The sequence below is a fragment of the Anopheles ziemanni genome, chromosome 3 (genome assembly GCF_943734765.1).
Source record: "Anopheles ziemanni chromosome 3, idAnoZiCoDA_A2_x.2, whole genome shotgun sequence".
In the NCBI taxonomy this organism is placed as follows: domain Eukaryota; kingdom Metazoa; phylum Arthropoda; class Insecta; order Diptera; family Culicidae; genus Anopheles; species Anopheles ziemanni.
In genome coordinates this window covers 35,032,677-35,055,372 of record NC_080706.1, presented here as the reverse complement: position 1 = coordinate 35,055,372, position 22,696 = coordinate 35,032,677, and the positions used below count along the sequence as shown (strand labels likewise).

Here is a 22,696-nt window from a genome sequence, read left to right as displayed (position 1 = left end):
AGATTCATTAATCTCTAAAACGCAAAGAATCATTCAGATTTATGAATCTGAAGCTGTTGTGCCTGATTCATTCACATGAATCTTTCACCTAACATTCATTCAGATGGATTTATGAATCTTTCGAAACCTTATTGAATCATCATGAATCTTTCATGAATCTTTAACGAATCTCCACGATTCTTTCATTGCCCTGGATCATGCGACAGAAAAAAAGGAAATCCCTCCGCCCATTTTTTGCGCATCACTTTTCATCAGCTGATGAATCTTTGGGATTCATGAATCCCTCATTAAAAGATTCATGAATCTCTAAAACGCAAAGAATCATTCAGATTTATGAATCTGAAGCTGAATTATACAACTCTACAAAAGATACGAAGGTTTAAAGTTCAAATGTAATTAAGGGTTACCCATAACAAGTCTAGCCCACAACCGGAGACACTTCCTTATTGATACACTTCGAATAATAAACTTGCAACGGTGTTGCAAATGCCTGCGGAAAAGCAAAAAGGTAGGTGCCATTAGGCTTTCAATTACGAAGGACTCTTGCCATACCCTGCATTGAAATACGGATATCCGGCGTGCACGGGGAACCATGGTCCTACGCATTGATGCATTCGTACATGCCGTGGGGATCCAACCCGAAGCCCCGTAGATATATTGTCGACAGTTGCGAGTAGTGACACCGTTTCCATAGGCACTGCATCGTTTCGAGCAACAGGCTGGATACGCCGTGCCCTCAACGTGCGACAGTGAACTACATAACCATTGTGGGTATGATCAAAATGTGTGTTTTCTTTCTGCTGTTTGCTTGCAGGATGGCACGCCAAGCCTCGAGCCGCACCGACTCGTGCGGAACGACCCGTTCCTAGAAGTGCATCAATCAACAGTTGGTATCTTCGTTAGTGTGGCTCGAGCTAACGCAGCGGCAGTAACAGAATAAAAATCAGTGCCAACGGGGAGGTGCATCGACAAACGTCCTCATACCACCGGGGAAGCTAGCTGGTGGTGGTAGTGGTACCGATTTTCGATCCATCGAACGTCGCCTCCGGACGGCCATGGGCCGCGCGCTCTACGATGATCCGGTCGAGGTGTGGCTGTGGCCAACGATTCGGCCTGCGGTGCACTTCGCCCGGCTGCCGCCGGCACCGTTCCCGGAGCCGGCCGGTTCGGTAACGACCGGCGCTTACGTGGGGTACATGCAGCGGCTCAACTTCTCCGTCAGCGTCGACCCGAGCGAGGAGGACCGGCGCGAGGACCCGACGAACAGCGACGTGGATGGGGACGCGCGGCTTGTCCTGCACAATTACTGGGCCCTGCTGGCGATCATACTCGTGTTTGGGACGGCCGCCGGCAACATCCTCGTCTGCCTGGCCATCGTCTGGGAACGCCGGCTGCAGAACGTCACCAATTACTTCCTGATGTCGCTCGCCATCACTGACCTGATGGTCGCCCTGTCCGTGATGCCACTCGGCATTCTGACGCTAGTCAAAGGTAAGCCAATATCGTCCAAAGGATCCGTTTCTTGGCTGTTTGTCCGGTGACCAGCATTTCACTATCCGCCAGCTTTCCGCCAAGTAGCCTCGCTTGCGCTTCCGAGAAACCCTCTCGGTTGGTGGAGCCCGCACTATGGGGAGCGTGCCAGATTCTACAACAATCTTATCACTGTGGAACGTACAATTTCAAATATTCCAACAATTTTGTGCACCGTAAGTTGCATTATTCAAGAAGCAGGGTGATTTTAGTGAAAAGTGGCAAAATAATATTATGCAGAAAACCTCACTTTTGAGCCCAGCAAAACTGTTTGAAGGGGAAAACTTTGGATGCAAATGACGTAGATAAAATGTTATTGCACATGAAATGTTAAAGCATGTTTTAAGCGATAAAATATTAATGCAAATGACGTCGACACTGTATCGCCAATTCTACATAATCCCATGAGCTTTTACTTATCGACAAATACTCACGTTTGCATTTAAAAAATAGACAAATTTTCATCGATGATAAGAAAAAAGTTAACCAAAACCAAATTGAATGAAATAAATTTTATTGTACAGTTAAATACTTTTTAATACTTTCAAAAATATTCCGATGGCCAGTAAGCCGGTCTTATGGTTCTTGGCCAAAACTTTAGCCTTTGTCGACAAAACCGGTCAATTAAGGATGCTTCTAAGTTTTAGTGTCGCATTAACGACCAAATGCTACTCCATTTAATGCTTAGACTTTAAAATGTTGGAATAAGTCCTACCTTAATAATAATAAGTAAATGTTTTTTCGATTGGTTGTTGTTGATAGTCTTAAGAAGGGTTATCAGTGTGGGGTATTTCAATTATATTTGACCCGTTCAACTCCTCCGATGCTCTTTGCCGAACGATATGGCGTTCTATGGGAGTTAAGGGACCCAAACACATTTTAAATATACTGTAACAAACTTCAAAAGCAATATAAAGTACGAGGATTTTTATCACTTGTTGCCATGTGGCTTTAAATAATCTTTGGTCACGTGGTCCGCGATAAAGCTGGATGTTTTAACACATGATAAAACGTAGTTAGTTTAATGTTTTGACCACGACGGATTCAATTCAAATGGTACAGTTGTCAAACTTGTTCTAAATTTAAAAGAAATGCTACCCTCTATTTTGCTGTTAACAGAAAGTTGCTAGCGTTTTCCGTTTTTGCATGTCAAGTCATTAAAATTTGTCTATTTTTTAATGCATACGTTAGAATGGAGTATATAGAATAGTCTAACTTGAATAAAATTACTGTTTTCCAGATTTCCATGAAATGAAATAAATTAAATTTATCTTTCAAATGCATTTTGTTGATCAATTCATGATTGAGATGATGAGTATTGAATAACTGGTATGAACTATTTTATTGAATATTGAATTGGATAATCAAACAATGATTATTTGTGAAAGGTAAATTTTATGTCGCACGATACAATCTAAATTTCAAGATTGAATTTTATCAAGGTTAAATTAAGAGCATGTCAATTAACACAATAACAATGCGTTTCAATGCTTTTCGAAGCAAAAACTAAGATAAACACATGGAAAGGTTTTCAATCTAGATCCCGAATAAATCCCATCCCGATCCCGTTGGTAAATAAGGATGTACGTAAAAGTCGATCATGAAAATTCTTCTACCATCTTAGGCGTAAGTAACACTTTGTTAGATTTATTTTTGTTTTCAACTCCCAATGCGTTCGTTTTTTCAATATTTTACCTTTCACCGGTGCAGTACATTAGAAATTGCTTTTGTCGCTCCATTTGTTCCACAAGCAGCGCTGGCACATAGTGTTGCATTGGGCTTTTCCACAAGTTGGGTGATAGACCATTGATTTATGCTCTTTCATCATGTCGAATGTGTTGTGTTGTGTTTATCGTTCGTAAGATGCATTTCGCCTAGCGTCCGGAGCCATTTTGCTAGTGTTTATGCGTATGTGTGGCTGTGTATATGTTTGTGTGCTATAATTGGCTCAACTGGAGCAGTTGGAAGAGCAACGGATAGAGTAACCATCACAACGTCGGCCTGGGGCTTTCCCTACGCCTGCCGGGCCCGGTGGCCGGTGGTGTGCCATTTTCCCGGCATGCTTCAAAGCCAACGCTGAACGTTCCGTCGCATTTCCGTTCGTCCGCCCGACCGTGTCGAGCATCGAACACCGAACGAAGCTTGTTGCGGTCACCGGTGCGCTGATTGGAGTAAAATAATCATGTTATTTCACTCCATCGGTCGGCTCCGTCGAGCGGCCGGGGCTCATGTTGTGACCGGAAAATGTGACGTCCACTCGAGCATGTCGACGATTTGTAAGCATGCATGGAAAACAGAGACGAGCAAGGACAATACCATTGAGGAGCCGTTGGAAAACAACTGAATAAACTACAGAAAATCGATCGCTCAATCAATCGAACGTAATCGAATGCACGAGAAACGTTAGATGTGTGGAACGAGCGGCCCCGAAGGGAGTAGAATTTGGCTGACGGCAGGACACCGGCAGCCGGAGGGAAATGTTTCTCCGATACTTTTTGGGCATCATCAGTTTACTCCCCCGTTCCCCGGCAACGCTTCCCCCGACCCGACAAGCTGGCCCCTAATTGGGTTGTCGTTCGTCGGTGAAGTGGGTCTTTCGGTTCTGTTTGCTTTATTTTAGGTTCACCCGGCCCGCTGCGTCGCCATACGCGACCGGCGGTCAACTTGTGCGAATTGCTAGTCACAAGTGGGCCGGCAGAAGTTTTTTCCGGTGCTCCGGGGGCCGGTGCCGGCACTGGAGCGGAATACGAAACTTTCCCATCGGGTTGATTTCTGCACGGTTCCCATGGCGAATGCCCCGCGGGAATGCAGTCGCCGGTTGATGTGATATGGCAGCAATTTTCCCGGTCAGTCTGAGATCCCTCCCAGACCCTCCCCTATGTGGGTGAGAAGTGGTGGGAAAGAAGGCAAAACGCTGGCCGACAAAAATCGCCAAGCACTTCCTCCGTACGACACGTCCAACACACGCGCTAATGGGAAAATGTAACTTTTCCTCCGTCACACCAGCCGGCCCTGGCCCACGCTAATGTATTCGCGCCCATTTTCCAAATCGGAATAAAAAAGGTAACGGCGCGAGAAAAACCTTTCCCACATGCAAAGATCGCTCAGCAACGATGTAACTGTGAAGTGGCGATTAAAACACACATTTTCAATCATTCCCCCGGCCGAAACGAGGGAAACGCTCCCGAGGGGCTGGTCTTATTAACGGTGACCTTTTTCTCCGGGCGCTGGTGCCGCTGTTTGCCGGCGAAAGAAACTGGCAGAGGATTCTGTAATATGTTTTCATAGGACGCAAAGGTCAACAGCGGCGTGCGTTGGCGTGTGATGCTCATGGAACGATTTTCATCACCGCAAAGAGCTCCTTTTGGCCAACGCTCATTCTGGCAATAGCTGGTTTGGTTTTCGCACCGTCGACATTACAATAATCTTGATAGTTTGGAAAATTTAAAGACATGATAAACAATACTTTAAACGCTGAACATATACGGACATCATTGTAATAAGAGTTTCATTCAGATAGTTTTACATTATGGTTTGAATGTTTTGTCAATTCGTAGTCTGGGTTCGGAATAAAAAAAATCCTCGCGCTTGACCAGGAAAAGCATTTACCGTCCAGTTGAAAAGATGTACTGATGTGAAAAGCAATAGGATATACAATAAAAATGGAAGCATTCTTTATGTGTTGTTTTTGAACCAAATATTGCAGAGAAACCTTTTTGATGTCGTATTGTGGCAACGATACGCTTATACTCAAGTACTTTTGTTAAAAATAAAGCTAGCATAATAAACTTAAAAATAATAATATATCATCAGCTGAACCGGATGTCTATTGTTGTGTAATATTTTTACCTGATGGTTTACGCTCTTTAAATGAGGTAATTTGTACCTTTCTACATTCGCATAGAGAATACGTGTAAAGCAACAACACAATTTTAAGAAATTATTTGATGTTTCTTTTTGTCGGCAAAGCAATTAAAAATGTACTATTGTTCAAGTGGCATTGTGCAAAAATTCCTTCAAATGATGCATTTTCTTCCTTATTGATTTCCGCCAGATTCCAGATTTAAGTATAGTTTAGTTTTTATAACTGGCTAACCAAAAAAGATCCACTTAACATCCTTTATCGGTTGTGATCGTGTTTTCAATAAAATTTGTTTTCTTCCAAACACGTTGAATTCCGTAAGATTTTACATTTCAGTTTCTGTTAGTTGTATAGTAATGATTGATGGTATGGTTCATGGAAAACCTTCAGAAAACCCGTTTTTGCATCTTCTCTTAAACATATATACAGTGATATAAACAAAGACGAAACAGCCCAAAAATTCGGTTTTCTCTTATTGATTCTACCCTTCAATATTTGAGTACCTTTTGAAAACTTAGTAAAAAATTACAATCAACTCTTGAATAATTTATAGAAAAATCTAGAACATCTCTATAAGAGGAGGATTTAGAGGAAAATTACAATCAAGGAGCAAATAAAGCACTCCGGAATCAAGAGCTTGTCAAAAGTAATAGGAACAAAAATATCCGCACTTTCAAAATTGTCCTGTTACCCCAAAGGAAATCATGGCCAACAAGCCACGTCGGTATTACACAGGTTTTTGCTTTCCCGACCAGGCGCCTTAAGGTATGAATAAAACTAAGTTAATTGAAAAGCTCTACAGCCAACCGGAGAAATTGGAGAAAATGGCCCCACCCAAGGCTAACATTCGCGGGCATGAAAAGAATTTCCATTTAGAGGCAAACTTTGGCCTTCAGTGAATTGGATTGCATTCGGAAGTGCAACGGTAAAGGGAATGAATGAGGATTTAAAAACAAAAGCTAAACAATCGACAAACAGTGTCAATCATTGCAAGACAACTTTAGCCTGATGTGAAAGGTTGATAATGGAAGTCTTGTGGGGGCAAATGATGCGATTGAAGAAACCCCGATACGTAAACCATTTTAGCAGACGATGGTTTGGCCACCGTTTGGCATGGAACGCATGGGAAGAACTGAATGTCACATGCCGTCGAATGGTTTTAAGCAATTTTCAGTATGTTGTTTAAAATCTATACACACTTTGTCGCCCGGGCGGTGCGGACGAAGTGAAGTCCTTTCGGCTGCTTGCCTGCCTGCCTGCTTTGTCAGACATCCCGTCCTCTCGTTACGGGATTGCGAAGGACACGAGGTCATCGTGTGAGGGCGAAGCATTACGAATAATATTATGTAAATTCGAATCATGAAATATTTATACATCGGTTCCAGCCTGTCGCCTGGCGGCCTGAAGGCTCTCGAAGCTCGTCCTGCGGATCGGTGAGCGTTTCCTCGCTTCCCCCGTGAGTGTCCCGGCATGTGTGCCTCCACGAGGCTGAGTCAAATCGGAACCTCAACCAAGAGGCCCGCACTGAGAGGCGAGCGCGTGTCGCATAAGCCGCAGGAAGGAAGTGCCGACAGAAACAATCGCACAGAGCATTGGCATCAAACGAAGTGACTACCTACGCGGTGGAATCACGGCCAAACAACACCCAGCCAGCGAGGCCCGAGACCGCAGCAGCGCCGGATCGCTGGCAGGCAAAAATCTGTCAAACGCTGACTGACACGAAGCACACAAATCTTGCGCTTGCTGTCGGTTGTGTTGGCGTTGTTTATCGCACCGCACCGTCCAACATTCCGGCGAATCATCCGGCCGTCGGGTGTTATTTTTGCACCACTCTCGTTTCGCCCGATTCCCCCCTCTCCATAACCTCGCTTGACTACTGCTTTGACCTACCTCAGAAAGCTCACCCCCGGAAGGAAGTTTGTGAAGAGCGAGTGAATGAAAAATGATTTCACTTTACATTTCGCTCCAACAGCAGCCAAGCGGCCCGGAAACTCGTGCCCGGAAGCGAACCTTTAATCAAACATACACACAGACACAACTTTCGAACATAAACACACACACACACACCCAGTGTCTAGTTCGCGCCTGGCTGTTCGAATTTCCCGCGAAAAAAGAAAGCCAGGCCACAACGCCGGGCCTCCAGTTACGATGTTCATTGATAGTTTTCCTGCGGGCTGCTTTCGAAAGCTGCGAACCATTTACACGAGCAATTGTTTTCGCATCGCTCCAGTTTAATTAATGATGGTGCCGTGCCGTGCTGAGAAAATAATAGCAACATCACACGCCTGCCAGTCCCCTGTCCACCATTAGTCGCCCACCCGGCCCCTATCCCATGCTTAGGGGCGTTCTTTTCTTCCGGGCGAGCAGGCGTGAAGGATTTTCAATCACGAAGTGATAACTTCATTACCGGGGAAACGCGCGCTTCCGCGACCCACCCACCCACCCCGTCGAGGTGCGGATCCAATTCCGGTCGATCTCTCCTTCTTATCGGTTCTTATAGCGAAAGGTGAACGTTTAGCATCCGGGCACTTGGCCGGGAGTTTCATCTACTAGCGCGAGCAACACGCTAGCACTTGATGAAACAATTTGATAGCGCCGATTGAATTATATTTTCACGATCCCAAATGAGATTGCATTATCGGGCCAGTGGGAGGGATAGTGCATAAATTATACAACTTCATGTGATCGTTGGAAAGGATAATATGTCGGTGCTGGTGGAAAAATGAATCATTAAAGCTTCCTCGCCCCAGGGTTCCAATCAATCAATTATGTTATGAATGAGGAGAAGAATAGAGATAATGGTGTGGACAAATAATGGTTTAATGGCCCGTACACGATTTGATCCTGACGACATGGATGGAATGGGTATGTAAGTTTGTGGATAATTAATAAGCATTTAAAGCGATTGGGGTGACAACTATTTTGCGTCGGGAACTATTGGAGATGAAAGAAACAGCTTTTAAATGTGTATAAGAATAAACTAATCAACCTGCTTAAAAACAGCGTTCCTTCCATTGCTTCATAATCGAAGATTTCGCTTGCAAATCATTAAAGCATCATGAAAATTCCGAGAGAAGGACCCCCAATTGCGTCAAAGCTTACAGGAAAAGTCAACCTCTAGTTCCGGGAAATGTCTACCTCAAAAAGTGTCCTCCCAAATGACATACACGGTGTCTAATATAGTACCGTACACTATTTTCATCGAGCCGTAGTAGAGCCAATACAATTCGTATATGTTTACATATTTTTCTAAACTTTTACTTGCCTTAACACATATCATTGAAACTTATGTTTAATTTTTATCATTCACTGTTCATCCATGATAAAAAATGAAAAAGTGCCGGGTTGAGATTAAAAAACAAAACTTGATAGGAAAGCAGCCATTCAGTATGTTGAAGCATTTTAAGAATCTGGAAATATAACGTAATATTTATATCGAGCCACTTGACGGTATAGTTGGATTTAATGGTTTGATGACCGAAGCAGAAACAGCTTTGGTCGATAAGTTAGTCCTCGAGGAGGGATTAAGGCCGTCAGGGTACTAACTCGATGAAAATAATATAGTTGAACTAGGTTAAGCTGACAAAAAATGTTGAATTTGACTCAGTTTTACAATAATTGATTGAGTAATCATCAAAAAATAAACTCTCCTACTTTTGACACACGCTCGCAAAGCGTTTGTCTTTTCCGATGCAATTTAAGAGTCTTGTGATAAGAAAAAAATCAAACGCAGCCTATTTGATACATAATCGATGAAGGGCAAATTTTACTGGATTTTAGTCAATAATTATTGGCAATATATACTATATTGATTTGTCAACCTGGTAAATGTGCCAGCGTATTACTGTGTCGCATGTTACGGTTAGGTGGCGGTGTGATTCCAAACACATGTGCTCTAATAAATCTATAAAAATACTAACTTTCAATTAAAACATAGGCCAACTTAGTGTTATGAAATGATTGATGTTTTAATTTGTACGAGAATATAATGACTACTACAACTGATGCTACTCATTTGAGAGCGACAAGTGTTACATAAACGTTTACCAGAAGAGAAATGGGCCATAAAAGTTGGTAATAATGCACGATTGTATTGTCGAATGGTTATGTTTAGATAAACATGATTTATTTACCTTTCGACTACACGCCAGTATAAAAAAAACCCTCCCGGGGTGCAAAGGTTACGTTTGGCTACGTGCTCGAGTCGCATAATGTACGACGTTCAGAGGTTCCCAGGGTTTTTGCCATTGGATGGATTATAAATGTGCTAACCATGATTGAGTGCACCCACCTTCGTTACGTCCGTCGATAACGGTAACGTTTGCCGGAAGGAGGAACATATATTTTCGTAGGTGTTGCACCTTTTTTACATGCCACGTTGGTAGTTTTTATTTTTATATTTGCCGTACTGGGAATAAAATTGTGGGTTGGTCGATTGGTTGGGTATTCGGTTCAACTCGTTGCTCGTTGAAAACACCGCTATGGTTTCATTCAATCTAGCCGAGCAACCCGATAGCGGCAGTGTAATGCCTTGATATTAATCTCGTTGCTGGTGTAAAACCATATAGGGGAAAGTGGCGCTATACCAGGACGCAGTCAAATACTTTTCAAATGACTCAAACACCGATGTTGCTCAATGGTTATAAATACGTCATTACATATCTGTTGCATATTAATCATCATAAAATACTTAATAAAAAGCGATTGTAACATAACAAATATTGAAAGGGTATTAATCATCTTGCGGCTTTTTGTGGAAAAATCTGCCGTATTGTTGGAGCTGAGTTTTGCATGCTCTATTCATTTCATCTAACAGAATCCGAACGAAAAGCCTCTGCCGCTAAAATTAAATAATATTAAGTTATAAATTATTTCCGTAAAGATACCATATTTATACCAAATCAAAACAGAATCCATTTCTATTTGCGTATTACTTACGCAGCTGTTAGTTTATAACCGCTTACCCTTCTTTAAAATGGCGTACGAATGGCGAACTTTTCCCCGATTTTTTCTCAATGGGATGAAAAATATCTTTGAGTTTCATTTCCACCTACGAATGTTTGCAACGCGCACCATTCATTATCGACACTTAGTAAACTCGTTTTCAATAGTTGTAGCAGCAAATCGCCAACGAGCTCATTTTGTTAACAGGAAATTGAGCCCCACCGCAGAGCACATTTCAATCTCCAGCGTTTGAACAATGCCCTACCGGAGCCCAAAAGGGGCAACGGAAAAATGGGGAAATGCCCGACCAAACAATGAAACTGGAACTAATTAATTAATTTCCTTCGAACTCAAGCGTTATATTTTCAAAGATCGTTGTGCGGAAATTGTGATCCTTCTGACAAACCGACCGTACCGATTGTTTGCTAATTTGGTTCTTTGGCGTTCGGAGAGGCAGGGTCGCGATGGAAAATGGGTAATTTGTATAGTCCTGGGGTCTACAGGCTCAGTGGGTGCTCGAAACCAGCACGTTGCAAAATAACTGCAACCACATGTTCCCCTTACTGATCAGATTGCAGTTCCACTACTGCAAAGTTACTTAAAAGTTAGACAAACATTGGGAATGCCCCACCTTCGCTTCGCCGTTGCATTAAACGGGCCGAGGTCACGGGTGAGGTTGGAACTTTGGAAAAATATGGAAAACCATGATTTGAAAACATTTCAGACATACTGAATGCTATGTTTCCGGGCCAGGTCAATCGGTGCTACCAAGGACAACTTTTCTTGTTAAGCGGTTCCGTATAATTTAACGAGCAAATTACCACTTTCCGGTAGATGATGGTGTTCTAGGGAGACAAAATGAGGTGCAATTATGTTTATTCGTCACGGGGATCGCTTTAGTCAATGTTTTCGTTTTCCATCCAAGTTTTACTCCTCGCCCAAAATGAATTCCGAAATTTCTCGCAATTCGACAGAGACGAGATTGAGTAATGATCCTGTTTCATTTGCTAAAACTGGAATATATAGGAATGTATAGGAATTTTAAAGTTGATTTTTTTTTGACTATTTTTCTTATTCTCATTTGATTTTAAATTTTTGATCAACAGCAAATCAATGACTGTTGGAAGTAGGGTAACTGTTGTCTTTCGATAGAATTATTGAATCTGGATCTTTATAAAGGTATTCACGATTTTCGCCAGAATTGTGGTTCCTCAAAGAGTTATGAATAACGCTAGAACTTGTTCCATTTTTACCAGTTGAACGAAAGTTTTTACTACGCAAACTAGGCAGTTTTTATTACGTGGTTGTACATAAAATTTCGGATTCAAAATTCATATCAATGAGTCGCACGATTCACGGCACACATTACTATTTCAATAGTAAGCTTTATATTTCATAATAAAACTACGAGTAAAGTAATGCCATTTGAACAACCTTGTTCGTCAGCCTTATTGAACTTTACCTAAAATAGCTTAACAACATTCAAGCCATATTTCACAGACGGCGTCAACAAATGCCACAAATCTTGTTTCCGGCTCCAAAAGACACACGATAGTACTCAATTGAAAACATAAGTTTTCAAATATACCATCAACAGCACTCGTGACTCGTGGTCAAACACTTTGAATACTGTTTTCACCTTTTCTACAGTGTTTTTGCCTACCCAATCTTCAAGATGCTGAGAAAAAAAAAATGTTATAAGAGAATGGTTCGGTTGGATACATTGATTAGCCAAATACGATACACGATTCATGACCCGCTATTTATAATATATCCAGATATTTTTTTCAAAACATTTATTGCTTAACTTTTGCATTCGTTTTCTTCCTTTGGTAAGGACGCTTTCCGTTGGACTCCGAGTACTGCCTCGTGTGGATCTGCCTGGACGTGCTGTTTTGTACCGCGAGCATTATGCATCTCTGCACCATCTCGGTCGATCGGTATCTTTCGCTCCGCTACCCGATGAAGTTCGGGCGTAATAAGACGCGTCGGCGCGTGGTGCTGAAGATCAGCTTCGTGTGGCTGCTATCGATCGCGATGAGTCTCCCGCTGAGCCTGATGTACTCGAAGGTAAGCGAAGGGGTCGGGGCTACAGAGGGGCTGAACGGCCACGGGAGCGTAACGCAATTCGCTTGCTTGCAGAACCACGCCTCGGTCCTGGTGAACGGAACCTGCCAGATACCGGATCCGGTGTACAAGCTGGTCGGCTCGATCGTCTGCTTCTACATACCACTCTGCGTGATGCTGATCACCTACACGCTAACGGTGCGTCTGCTGGCGCAGCAGAGCGAGAACCTGGGCGGCGTGGGCAGCGGTGGCGGCTGGTCCAGCGGCTGGCTCGGCCAGGCACCGGCCTTCGACCGGCGGAACACCTGGAAACGCATCATCAAGCTCAGCCTGCCGACCGGCCAGAACCAACATGCGCATTCGGCGGCGTCCACCGACACGGAGTTGTCCACCTTAGACAATCACGATCTGTGGCTGTTAGAGTCCAGGTAGGTGTTCGCGGTAGCTTTGTGGTGTCATTCTACTATGTGTTTCAATCAGTATTATAAATTGTGTGGTATTCTATCCAGCGGGCAGGTTTTGTTCTTCAATATGTCATATTTCGTTCTAACTTAATTAATCGATCATGCAACAGCGATTGAACCATCATTTGGAAAATAGGATCCTTTCTCTCTTTTGTTCCTCTGGTATTTAGTGGAACAGTTACTCAAACTGTTATCCTGGCTGCACTGTGGTTTCGCCTTATTAACGTATCTGGTGACACCTTCCAGCATTCCGGAACCTAGCTCGATAACGATGACTGCCATGCAAAAGTTTGGCGAAGAAATGCTGAAACTTTCCCAGGGTCTGGAATCAGTGGCGCAGCATAGTGACCGCAACCGGGTGACAAATGGAGCACCGCCTGCACCCGACGCATCGGCGAACGAACAGGAACCGTTTAGGTATGTCAAACGCGCATTTACACACTCTACTATCCTAATTGTTACCATCAACTGTCCGATGTTTATCTGTTGATATATGTGTAACAACTAATCACATCTGGTATATGTTCAATATGGTTGTGGTATATGTTCAATGACTTTGGAGGTGCCCATGGCGCATCGGTAGCGCGAGGAAACACCACGCCGCAGGTGTGGGATCGAATCTCGAGTGTTGACACCCTCTCCAGTATTACGAACGGCTGTCCATCGATCGATATAATATATCGTTTTTCGGTCACCGCAACTCTCTTTGGAGAGAGCCCCCCCTATTACTCCTACTAGGGGGATGTCGTGCCACATAAACACAAATATGTTCAACTAGTTTGACGACCCGGCGATGCTCGGTGAAGAAGGGATTGAGAAAATTATTATGGTTTTAACTATAATACTTGAGAGATACATTTGAATTTAATAGTTAGAATAACGACATATTTAACATGATATTTCATCAATTTTCCCGTGATGTATAAACCTTAGTGTAACTATGGTGGATACACCTTGACATTTGTTTCTTCTTCTTCTTGGCGTAACGACCTCTTGGTCATGCCTGCCCGTTAAGGGCTTACGAGACTTGTTTCCCTGTTGTACGTGGATAGTCAGTCCTCTCGTACAGGGGAGGGTCCGGTCTCGGTTGGGATTCGAACCCACGCCGTCGAGGTGGTGAGCCCCGGCACTCATGGGCCGATTTTCTAACCGGCGCTACCGCTCGGCTGTCGCGGACCCCGACATTTGTTTACATGCTTGTTTTGTTTGTGTCAGTAAAACTGAGTTTAAATTGTAAAATTCAGATGATTTTATCAAAAAAAATAGTGATCAAACAAACCTTCAACAACATCTGCAGTACTTAAAAATAATGTGTGAAAAGTTTCAGAAGCCACGGTACAATATTGGTCGAGTTTTAAGTGTGCACAGAACTCCATACATAAAAAAAAGCTTAAATATGTAGCAGACAACTATTCACATTAACATGTGGCGTGGTATATTCCTAGAATCCTTCCTTGCACTTGAAACTTTACTAATTCACACAGCAGTTTTCAAATTGTTTTTGAAAACTATGATGCAGTTTTCAAATTGTTTTTGAAAACTATGATGCTACACATTTCATCTTGTTGCATAATTGTCCAGAAATTTCGTAGAATGTGGGGTTGAAAAATTATGTAAACACACGCGGGGCCTGTTTCACCAGAGTTTACCAGACCGTAAGCGTGAAGATAGTTTTCCGCGCTTCCCGCAAAACGCCATTCTGTGGCGACCGCCAAACGTGGGATGAATGCTCAAAACATATTCGTCAGTAGCTGAAATTGGAGACAACAGTACGCTAATGTAGCCAAGCGTGTGCGCTAGGGCTGATTGTTGAGAAAATCACGTTCCATATCATGCACGTCCGCGAGGGCTAGGATTATTTCGAGAAACATAATTTTCGAAGCCGGTTTACAGAACAGCACAAGCATTAAATTCAGGTACGAGATTGGCGCGATTCAGTTTAAGCATTCGGGCAAACAGCTCTGCTGCTTGGCACTACACATTGGGTTGGGTTTGGAAAACCTTCGAAACACACATTTCCAGCAGAATACGCACGCCGATTGGCACCCCAACGCCACAAACGAGCTTTTAATATGATTCACACCGTCGTTACACGGACGGATGGTTTTGCGAGTGGGACGCATCAAAATTGTTCTGCTGTAAAATTGACTTCACCAGCTCCGCCAGCCGGTGGCCAAAAAAGGGGTTGCAGAGTAACGCTTCGTTGGAAATACCATGTCCGTTTTTTTTTCGCAAACCACAAATGATAAGCAAAGATGGAAAAGGTTTCATTTACTCCAGGTGCTGTTTAAAAGCGTGCGCCCACCGACACAGGAATGACGGCACTGCGGTACTAAATAAACCGTAAATTTGCTTTCACAAACAACACATATAGTTGCGGGCAATGGACAGGCAAAACGGGATGACATCCCGTTCTTCTGTGGCATATGACAAAATCTATGATTCTGCAAGTGAATGCTACGCGGGGGGGAAAGTTATCACATATTTTCCCAACCGTATGTTGAACCTCGTTGAACGAGCCCGGGTGGTAGAAAACACAATTGCACAAACCGTCCCTGCAACACTGTTGCACATCTTGCTCACATTACCCACACGACACCACGGGACATTTTCCGGGTTGCTTACATTTGCCCTTGCTCGAACCTGAACGTGACAATACGAGCCAGCCGCTGCATGGTGTAACATCGACTTTAGTCCATGAGAATCGAGAAAGAATCACGAGACAAACAAGCCACTCCGAATGTAAGCAGTAGTGCAGTTTGAGTTGGACTTATTTTTACGTCATATCCTTGTTTGTTATTTTTTGTTTCATGCACATTTATCCTGCGTTGAAGAGAGGGTACGTTTTTTAAAACGCTTAAAGCTTCCGAAATGACACTTTTGGAGCAATGGGACAAAAAGCATAAAAGTTGTTGAGTGAAATACCATGTTTTTTTTCGCCCCCGTTGGTACATTACATAAATGCTGCCACCAACGGTTTTGTGTGCCGATTTTGTACACAGATGCTGTTGTGTGCAGCAGCGGCAACAACACCGACAGCAGGAGAAGCCATGGGAGACGAAGGATTTATCTCTGTTTTATTTCATCTTCTCGTTCGTTTTGCAAACAACGCCCTTTTCATTCCACCCCCGTTGGTTCACTCGAGTGAATAACGCTCCGTTTGAACAAAAAAGCACCGAGAAAATCCGGCACACCGCGGCCAACGGAGCCAAAGCGTCTTATCGTGCGCTCGCCGATGGTTGACTGATGACACAAGATTAATGCTGAGGGAAGCAAAATTTCAGCAATCTTTTAGGTATGTCATCACTTATCCCTACATGGTAGGACATCGGCTTCGTCCGGATGTGGACGCTGTTGGTGGGCAATGGTGTGCGAGTCGATTGGCCACCGGAGCGGAATGGACGTGAAAATGCGCCGACCCGCCCGGCTACCATGGGAAACGATGTGCGATTCATCGTGCCATCTAAGCCCGCTCTAATACCGTCATAAAAAATTACATCCTGCGTGCGGGACGCGGGTATGGCAACCGAAAGGGTTGACTTCGATGCGTTCGATTGGCCCCGTCGCTGGTGAAAACGTTCCGGGAAAACGCTTCCCGATGTTCACCGTGCCAAACGGTATGGGACGAGCCATTTGGGATTTTTTTCCTCTGTTTGTGCCGTTGATTCCGAAGAAATATCCAGTTTGATGGATACGTTGACATACGATGGAAACATTTTTCATTTATCTTCCCATCGAGATACCGGGATTCACTTCTTTAGGGGGGCTGTTGCGTGTTCTACCCCGCTGGGAGTTCGCTTTGGGGACTGTTTTCTCCTTGTCGCCGGGAAAAAAAACGGCGGATCATGATCCATCGAAATGTCTCTCGCTTGCCGTGCGGGCGCTCGTGAAGCTTCGCCCAAGAACGAATAACCTCATTATATCGTCCCTAACGTGACAAATTCGCTATTTCACTTACCGATTCGTCATCGTCCACCGACGTTCGTCAGCGTCAGCGGTAGCGGAAATGACGGCCGAGGCCGGGAAGTGAGTACGACGCGCGAAAGCTACACGATGGTTATCGTATTCCGACAATTTGATTCGCATTTCTTACTGAAATGCTGCCTCGTGTTTCCTGTGTTTCGAGCTTCGAGCGCCTCCTACCGCTTTCCCCTGCGCTGCGATGGGATAAAACGAGCTCATTGAAATTGAATCGGTGACATTTTCTCGGTGAAAGACGAGACACCAGAGGTGCGGAGAATATAGAACGGGGATATTGATGGCCTGCTCTCGAGGGATGTATTTTGTGTGTCACTATTTTGTGTGCCTGAAAAGCAAATCTACCATGTTCGGCACTGCGATCATGGGATGGAATTGCCTTCGACGAATCAACTTGAGCGACTCCACACTCAAACTGGTACTAATTTAAAGCTGGTGATCCACTCGGCGTCAGTGTACGCCATCTTTCAGTACTTCGAGAGGCTGTTACTTTAATTAGCCATCTCATGAAACAGGTTAATTTCACTGCAAGTGCTTTCGAAAATGTAATCAGCGTTGCTGTATACAAAGTACACATTGTTCAAATATCTCGAAGGACAATTGCGAGCCTTTTTAATCAACTCAATGCTTTGTTTGCGTTTGTTACACACCGGGAAAACCAATTGTAAGTTTTTGATTCCCATTGAGTGTAGCTGCCTAGCGTGCATTTTCAGGAGATACATTACAATGACAATTTTGTTATGATTCATTCAACATGATTTGTGTTTGACATGCTCAATAGCTAAAGGGAAATCAAATACTTTACTGAAACCATTGGAAAGAGCAGGAAATGTATATTCGAAGCGAAAGCAAATCGTCAAATAACACAATAAAAAATAATTATTTTGTTGCTTTTGTGTGTCAAAAACTCTTGGACTTCCTTTTAAATCTGTAGCTTTTAGGAGTTCGTGTGCCGGAACAATTATTATTGCCGGTAACAATTATTATTGTCAAATACACCAGCCTTATCTATAACATCTCTCAAATACATTATGAAACAATCGATGCAGATTTCTGCTTCGTACTTAAATGGAACTTATACAATGTTTAAGTTCTGCATGCTATATTTGTTTGCTTTAATTCTGAAACGGAACAAACAAACAAACAAAACTTAACATATCAGGATTTCATCGGGACCACAGTTTGGGGAAGTGTTTACTGCTTCAGATACACGAGTTCCCATCCACACACTCTCGAAATGCTACGTAAACCGGCAGTAAACAAACCTTATCGTATAAGTGCCCAATATGTAACACTTGGACACAGGGAAAATGTGGAAAATCTGATGATTACTTTACCACAAGGCGAAAATGTACATTTCTTGTAAATGGCTTGCATCGCGTGAGAACTAATATGTCTCTTATGATTCGATAAATGACCATTGATGCGATACTTTTCTACCACCGACGGTAATAAACTCGCCGTTTCCGTCCCTGGATTGGGTGGATAGCAGCCGGTGGGGAGGAATGGTTTGGTGGAAAAGTAATGTTTAACGTGCCTGGACGCACCTTCACGGGTTTGCTCGTTAATGTATATGATGACGCACAATGGAGGAGTTCCTGTTAGATGATGTGTCATTTGTTTTCTCTTCTTTCTCTTACCGCATGCTCGCTTTTCCGCCAGAAAGAAAACCGGCCACAAGGGTGCCGTGGGGACGATGGCGACCCTGCGGTCCCCGGTGCTGGTGAAGAAGCGTCGCAGCTCCACCTCCACCTGGATCAACCGTCGAAACTCGGGCACGCCACCGCCGGTTCGACTGGTCCGGAAGCGCTTCAAGAGCCTGCCGCACGCCATCCCACCCTCGGAGGCGGATGAGATCGAGGTGGACGAGCAGTTCATCGAGCATGTACTATCGGGCATGCGGGAACGAGAGCCTGGCCACCGGCGTCCTCCTGAGCCAACCACCGTCGACTTCGAGCAGCAGACAAACCGCACGGAAAATGACGATAGCAGCAGTCGCAGCAATAGTGAATCTTGCAGCGAGGGAGCGGTGGGGACGGGCCCACATGTGCCCGCCGGCTCGGGCGGTCACGGCCAAACGCTTAAGCTGCCCCCACCGTGCAAGTGCCCGTTCTTCGGCGAAGGTGCAGCCAGCCGGCAACAGTTTCTGCGCCCGGCGGAAATCAAAATCGTTAAGACGAGTTCCGACTTCAGCGCCATGGCTCCCGGTGACAGCCTGGTTTACAGCACGATCTCCATCTCGTCCAGCTCGAACGTCACCTCGCAGCAGACGCGCTCCATCTCGAGCAGTCTGTCGACGCTGCCCGCCTCAGCGCTGGCCTCCCCGTGCCGGAAGGGCAGCGCCCCGAAGGGCATCTCGGTTGTGACCTGGGACCAACGCCGCCATCAGCGGCGCGGTTCCAGCTTCGGCGGGGCGCGTACCTCGCTGCTGCTCACCCCCACCAAAGCGAGCCCGTCGAGTGTGTCCTTGCGGCGTTCGATCAACCTGCGTCAGTCCACCCTGGAGGGTGGCTCGTCCGGCCACGGCGCCGAGGCTGGAGTGTTCCGCAGCGGACGAAGTCCCAAGAAGAACAGTTCCTCGCCGTGCCTGATCCAGCACCAGACGGGCGGTGTGGGCGCGGCTGGCTCGCCGGCGGGAACGGCGGCGGCAACCACGACGACGACGACGACGGGCAGCGCCGTCCGGTCGCATCACTCACGCAACTCGAGCATGATCTCGCGCAACTCGTCGCGCCACGGACGCATCATACGGCTCGAGCAGAAGGCCACCAAGGTGCTGGGCGTGGTGTTCTTCACCTTCGTCATCCTGTGGGCACCGTTCTTCGTGCTCAACCTGCTCCCGAGCGTGTGCCAGCGGTGCGAGGACAATATCGATCAGTGGGTGTTTGAGTTCGTCACCTGGCTCGGCTACGCCAGCAGCCTGGTCAACCCTATCTTCTACACCATCTTCAACAAGGCGTTCCGGGACGCGTTCCGGAAGGTGCTGCTCTGCCGCTACGGCCTCAAGGCGCGCCACTGGCAGCCGACCAGCTAGTACGCGGTGGTCTCGCGGCTCGTCAACAGCGAGCCGCTTTAGTTTCCTAGCAACGTACTCTACCGCGCACTCGCCAGCGGAAGGTTTCGGTGAGAAATCGTGATCGCGAACGCACATAGTTTTTGATACCTAGCGGCCGGTGGGTATGCGACACCCTGGCGAAACTGGCCTACCTTGTCCCAAACTCGTAGCGTGTACGGTGTATGTAGTATTACTTAGTAATAAATGTTTTATATTCTCTTGGCAGCAAACTTACGTTTTGGTTTTCCTATTCCTTCCACGTCCAATCGGTTCCGCTTCTTGTTTTCCTATGATCGTGGTGATTTACAATGCGTTCTATGACTCTGATCATAGGGAGTTGCAAAGTGTCTCTGAAAACAAACATATCGAATGGTCAACTGGTGTGTATACTTTCAGTTAATATTATTGAATTGATTTCATTGAATTGAAGGTCAATTAGTAAGTAAACGGGTTTCTGTTAATATTGATAATTTTAACTTTTCCAGCGCAACCCAGCAAAATGTAGTTGATACTCCCATACCTGATTCGTATAACTTGCGATCCCAAACTCCCTGCGAGGCTACGTGTACTGGCAACACAAACGTTTTCTATAGTTCGTAGCTTCTGTTCTGCAGAATATGCTCTCCGGTTTCCCCAAAAATGTTATCTCCAGCAAGTTTCGATCGTGCTTCTTATTGTGATGCTGTTTCGTTCGAAAGGACAAATAACTTAATTCGTACTATCTGTATAGAAATTAAAATCCACGGTGACTACAAACCTGCCCCAACGTATGTCAACCAGTGTTTGCTTTGATTTGGTATCAGACTATGTACGTGAATAACTAAACAGTTAACTGCGCGGATTACACAAGAGTCAGCTGAAAAGACAACTGAACGGGCTGGTAGTAATTAATAATGTGTCCTTGCTTCCACGAGACAAGCTTACAGTAACTACTGTTTTAAAATGTACCGATTTCTCCGGAAGCACCACATTCTGCCACAGAAACGTTGTCGGAATAATCCTCCCGACACATGTTCCGTCGCTTGTTAACAGGGAATGATTGGGATGTGTAGTTTTTCTTCCTTCCAACAACCGAATCAGCTTCCACTAGCCTTCCACTTGAAATAGCTACGACGCACCGATTGTGCTTTCCGTTTGAAAGGGTGGGCAAAAACTGGATCAATCAACGACCGGTAATTTGATGCTGGCATCCCGTTGTCTTTTCGTGCTCGTGCAGGCCACTGGTTCGTGGACACGTTCGTTTTATGTTCGATGAGTCGAATCTTGGGCAGCAGGAAACGTCGGATGAAATCGTTCCGAGGACAAATAGACGGACATCAGGTCGAAAAGCATGTTTGACACTGAAGGGCCTCTTGCTTCGCAACCCCGGACGAAGGCGAGAAAACGGAAACGATGGTTTCCTTTTACAACTCGCCATTGATGTTTCGTTGAAAAATTGATATTGTCCGTCCAGTTGGCCGCCCAAAAGGTTGCTCGTCGATTTTCATCTCCTTTAGCAAAAAGATTTGCTCACCATCTGTGCTACCAATAGTCGGTTTTCGTGCGCCGAGTATGTCTGCTTTATGCTCATGTGTGTGCACTTTTTTGAGCGTTAAATGTGATTTCATTCGACCATATGCTCTCAAAGAGTTATACTTTCTAAACTTATGACCATGCGGCAACGTTTCAATTTTCGTTTGAAAGTCTATTGCTAATTGTTTTTTTTATACCGTTTGCTGAAGAATGAAAGCGAGGTCATTATGTTATTTGCAGAGTGTAAGTATAAAACCGCACATTGCAGTTACGAACAACATCCGTAAACTGTTGCCTGTTGAATTGTAATTAACTAGCAAGTATGTTAGCTGAATGCGCACAACAAAAATTTGCAACACGTAATTTACTAGTCGTTTACATCACATTAAAATAGTACGCATACATTCTTTGTGGGGCAGACGTACACAATATTTAATATGGTGCATAATGTTAATTGTTCGTGGCCAACCGGTACACATCTAATGAAAATATTATGCAAGTTTCTGATAGAAATTGCACGGAAGTCAAATTTTTAGTTGTTCCTGGTAACCTGGCCACAAAGTTTCCAACTTCTGCGTCGAAATAGAATGCCCGTACATTGCAGTAGTGTACGCGTCGCTATGCCACCGTCGTCTACCGGTTATTGCTCGGTAAATAACGTTACAGGTCCTGGTGCGACGGGTTGAATTTGATTAAGATGAAGTAGTTCCCACTGCACCGTTCCTCGCACCGCCAACCCAAGTCCAATGTGCTTTCTCCTTAAGCATAGCCGTTGCCCGAGCAGCGAGGCTCACGATTGGCAGTAAGGTGCATAGCTTTTCAACGAGTTTGTGCGCAGCCGATCTGCTCTACGGTTAACACTTCCACAATGAAACGTGACGGCAATTCAGTTAGGCTTGGCAGCAAATTTAATTATGGAATTTAAACTGTTCATATCAGGTACGCATCCCATGGAAAACGGAGGTAGATACCAGAACCGTACCAAAACTTAGCAGGCTAGTCGTCTTCATCATCACTATCAACGTCACCATCCTATGTGCCCATAGGATGGCAGCATGTGACATGGATAGAAACTGCCACGAGAACATGTCACTGTCGGAGAAGATGCAATTATTCGGAAGCTATATGCCCCATATATGACGTCCCTTTCGTGAAGATTGAACCCGACAAACGGACATGACTACTGAAACATTTTCATTGGGCTACCACATAAGCTATCACTCAATAACCACAAGTGGAATAAAGAGACAGAGCTTGTTTTACAAGCAGTTCGGCAGTTCGAGT

At 44.7% G+C, this 22,696-nt stretch overlaps 1 protein-coding gene across 1 annotated transcript; it reads left to right on the top strand.

The window, feature by feature from the left end:
• Positions 1 to 1,055: 1,055 nt before the first annotated feature.
• LOC131287179 (uncharacterized) lies at positions 1,056 to 19,879 on the top strand. Its single transcript, XM_058316205.1, has 5 exons — positions 1,056 to 1,491; positions 12,174 to 12,406; positions 12,479 to 12,831; positions 13,114 to 13,284; positions 18,508 to 19,879. The coding sequence occupies exons 1-5, from the start codon at positions 1,056 to 1,058 to the stop codon at positions 19,877 to 19,879; spliced, it is 2,565 nt and encodes an 854-aa protein (XP_058172188.1).
• Positions 19,880 to 22,696: the final 2,817 nt, after the last annotated feature.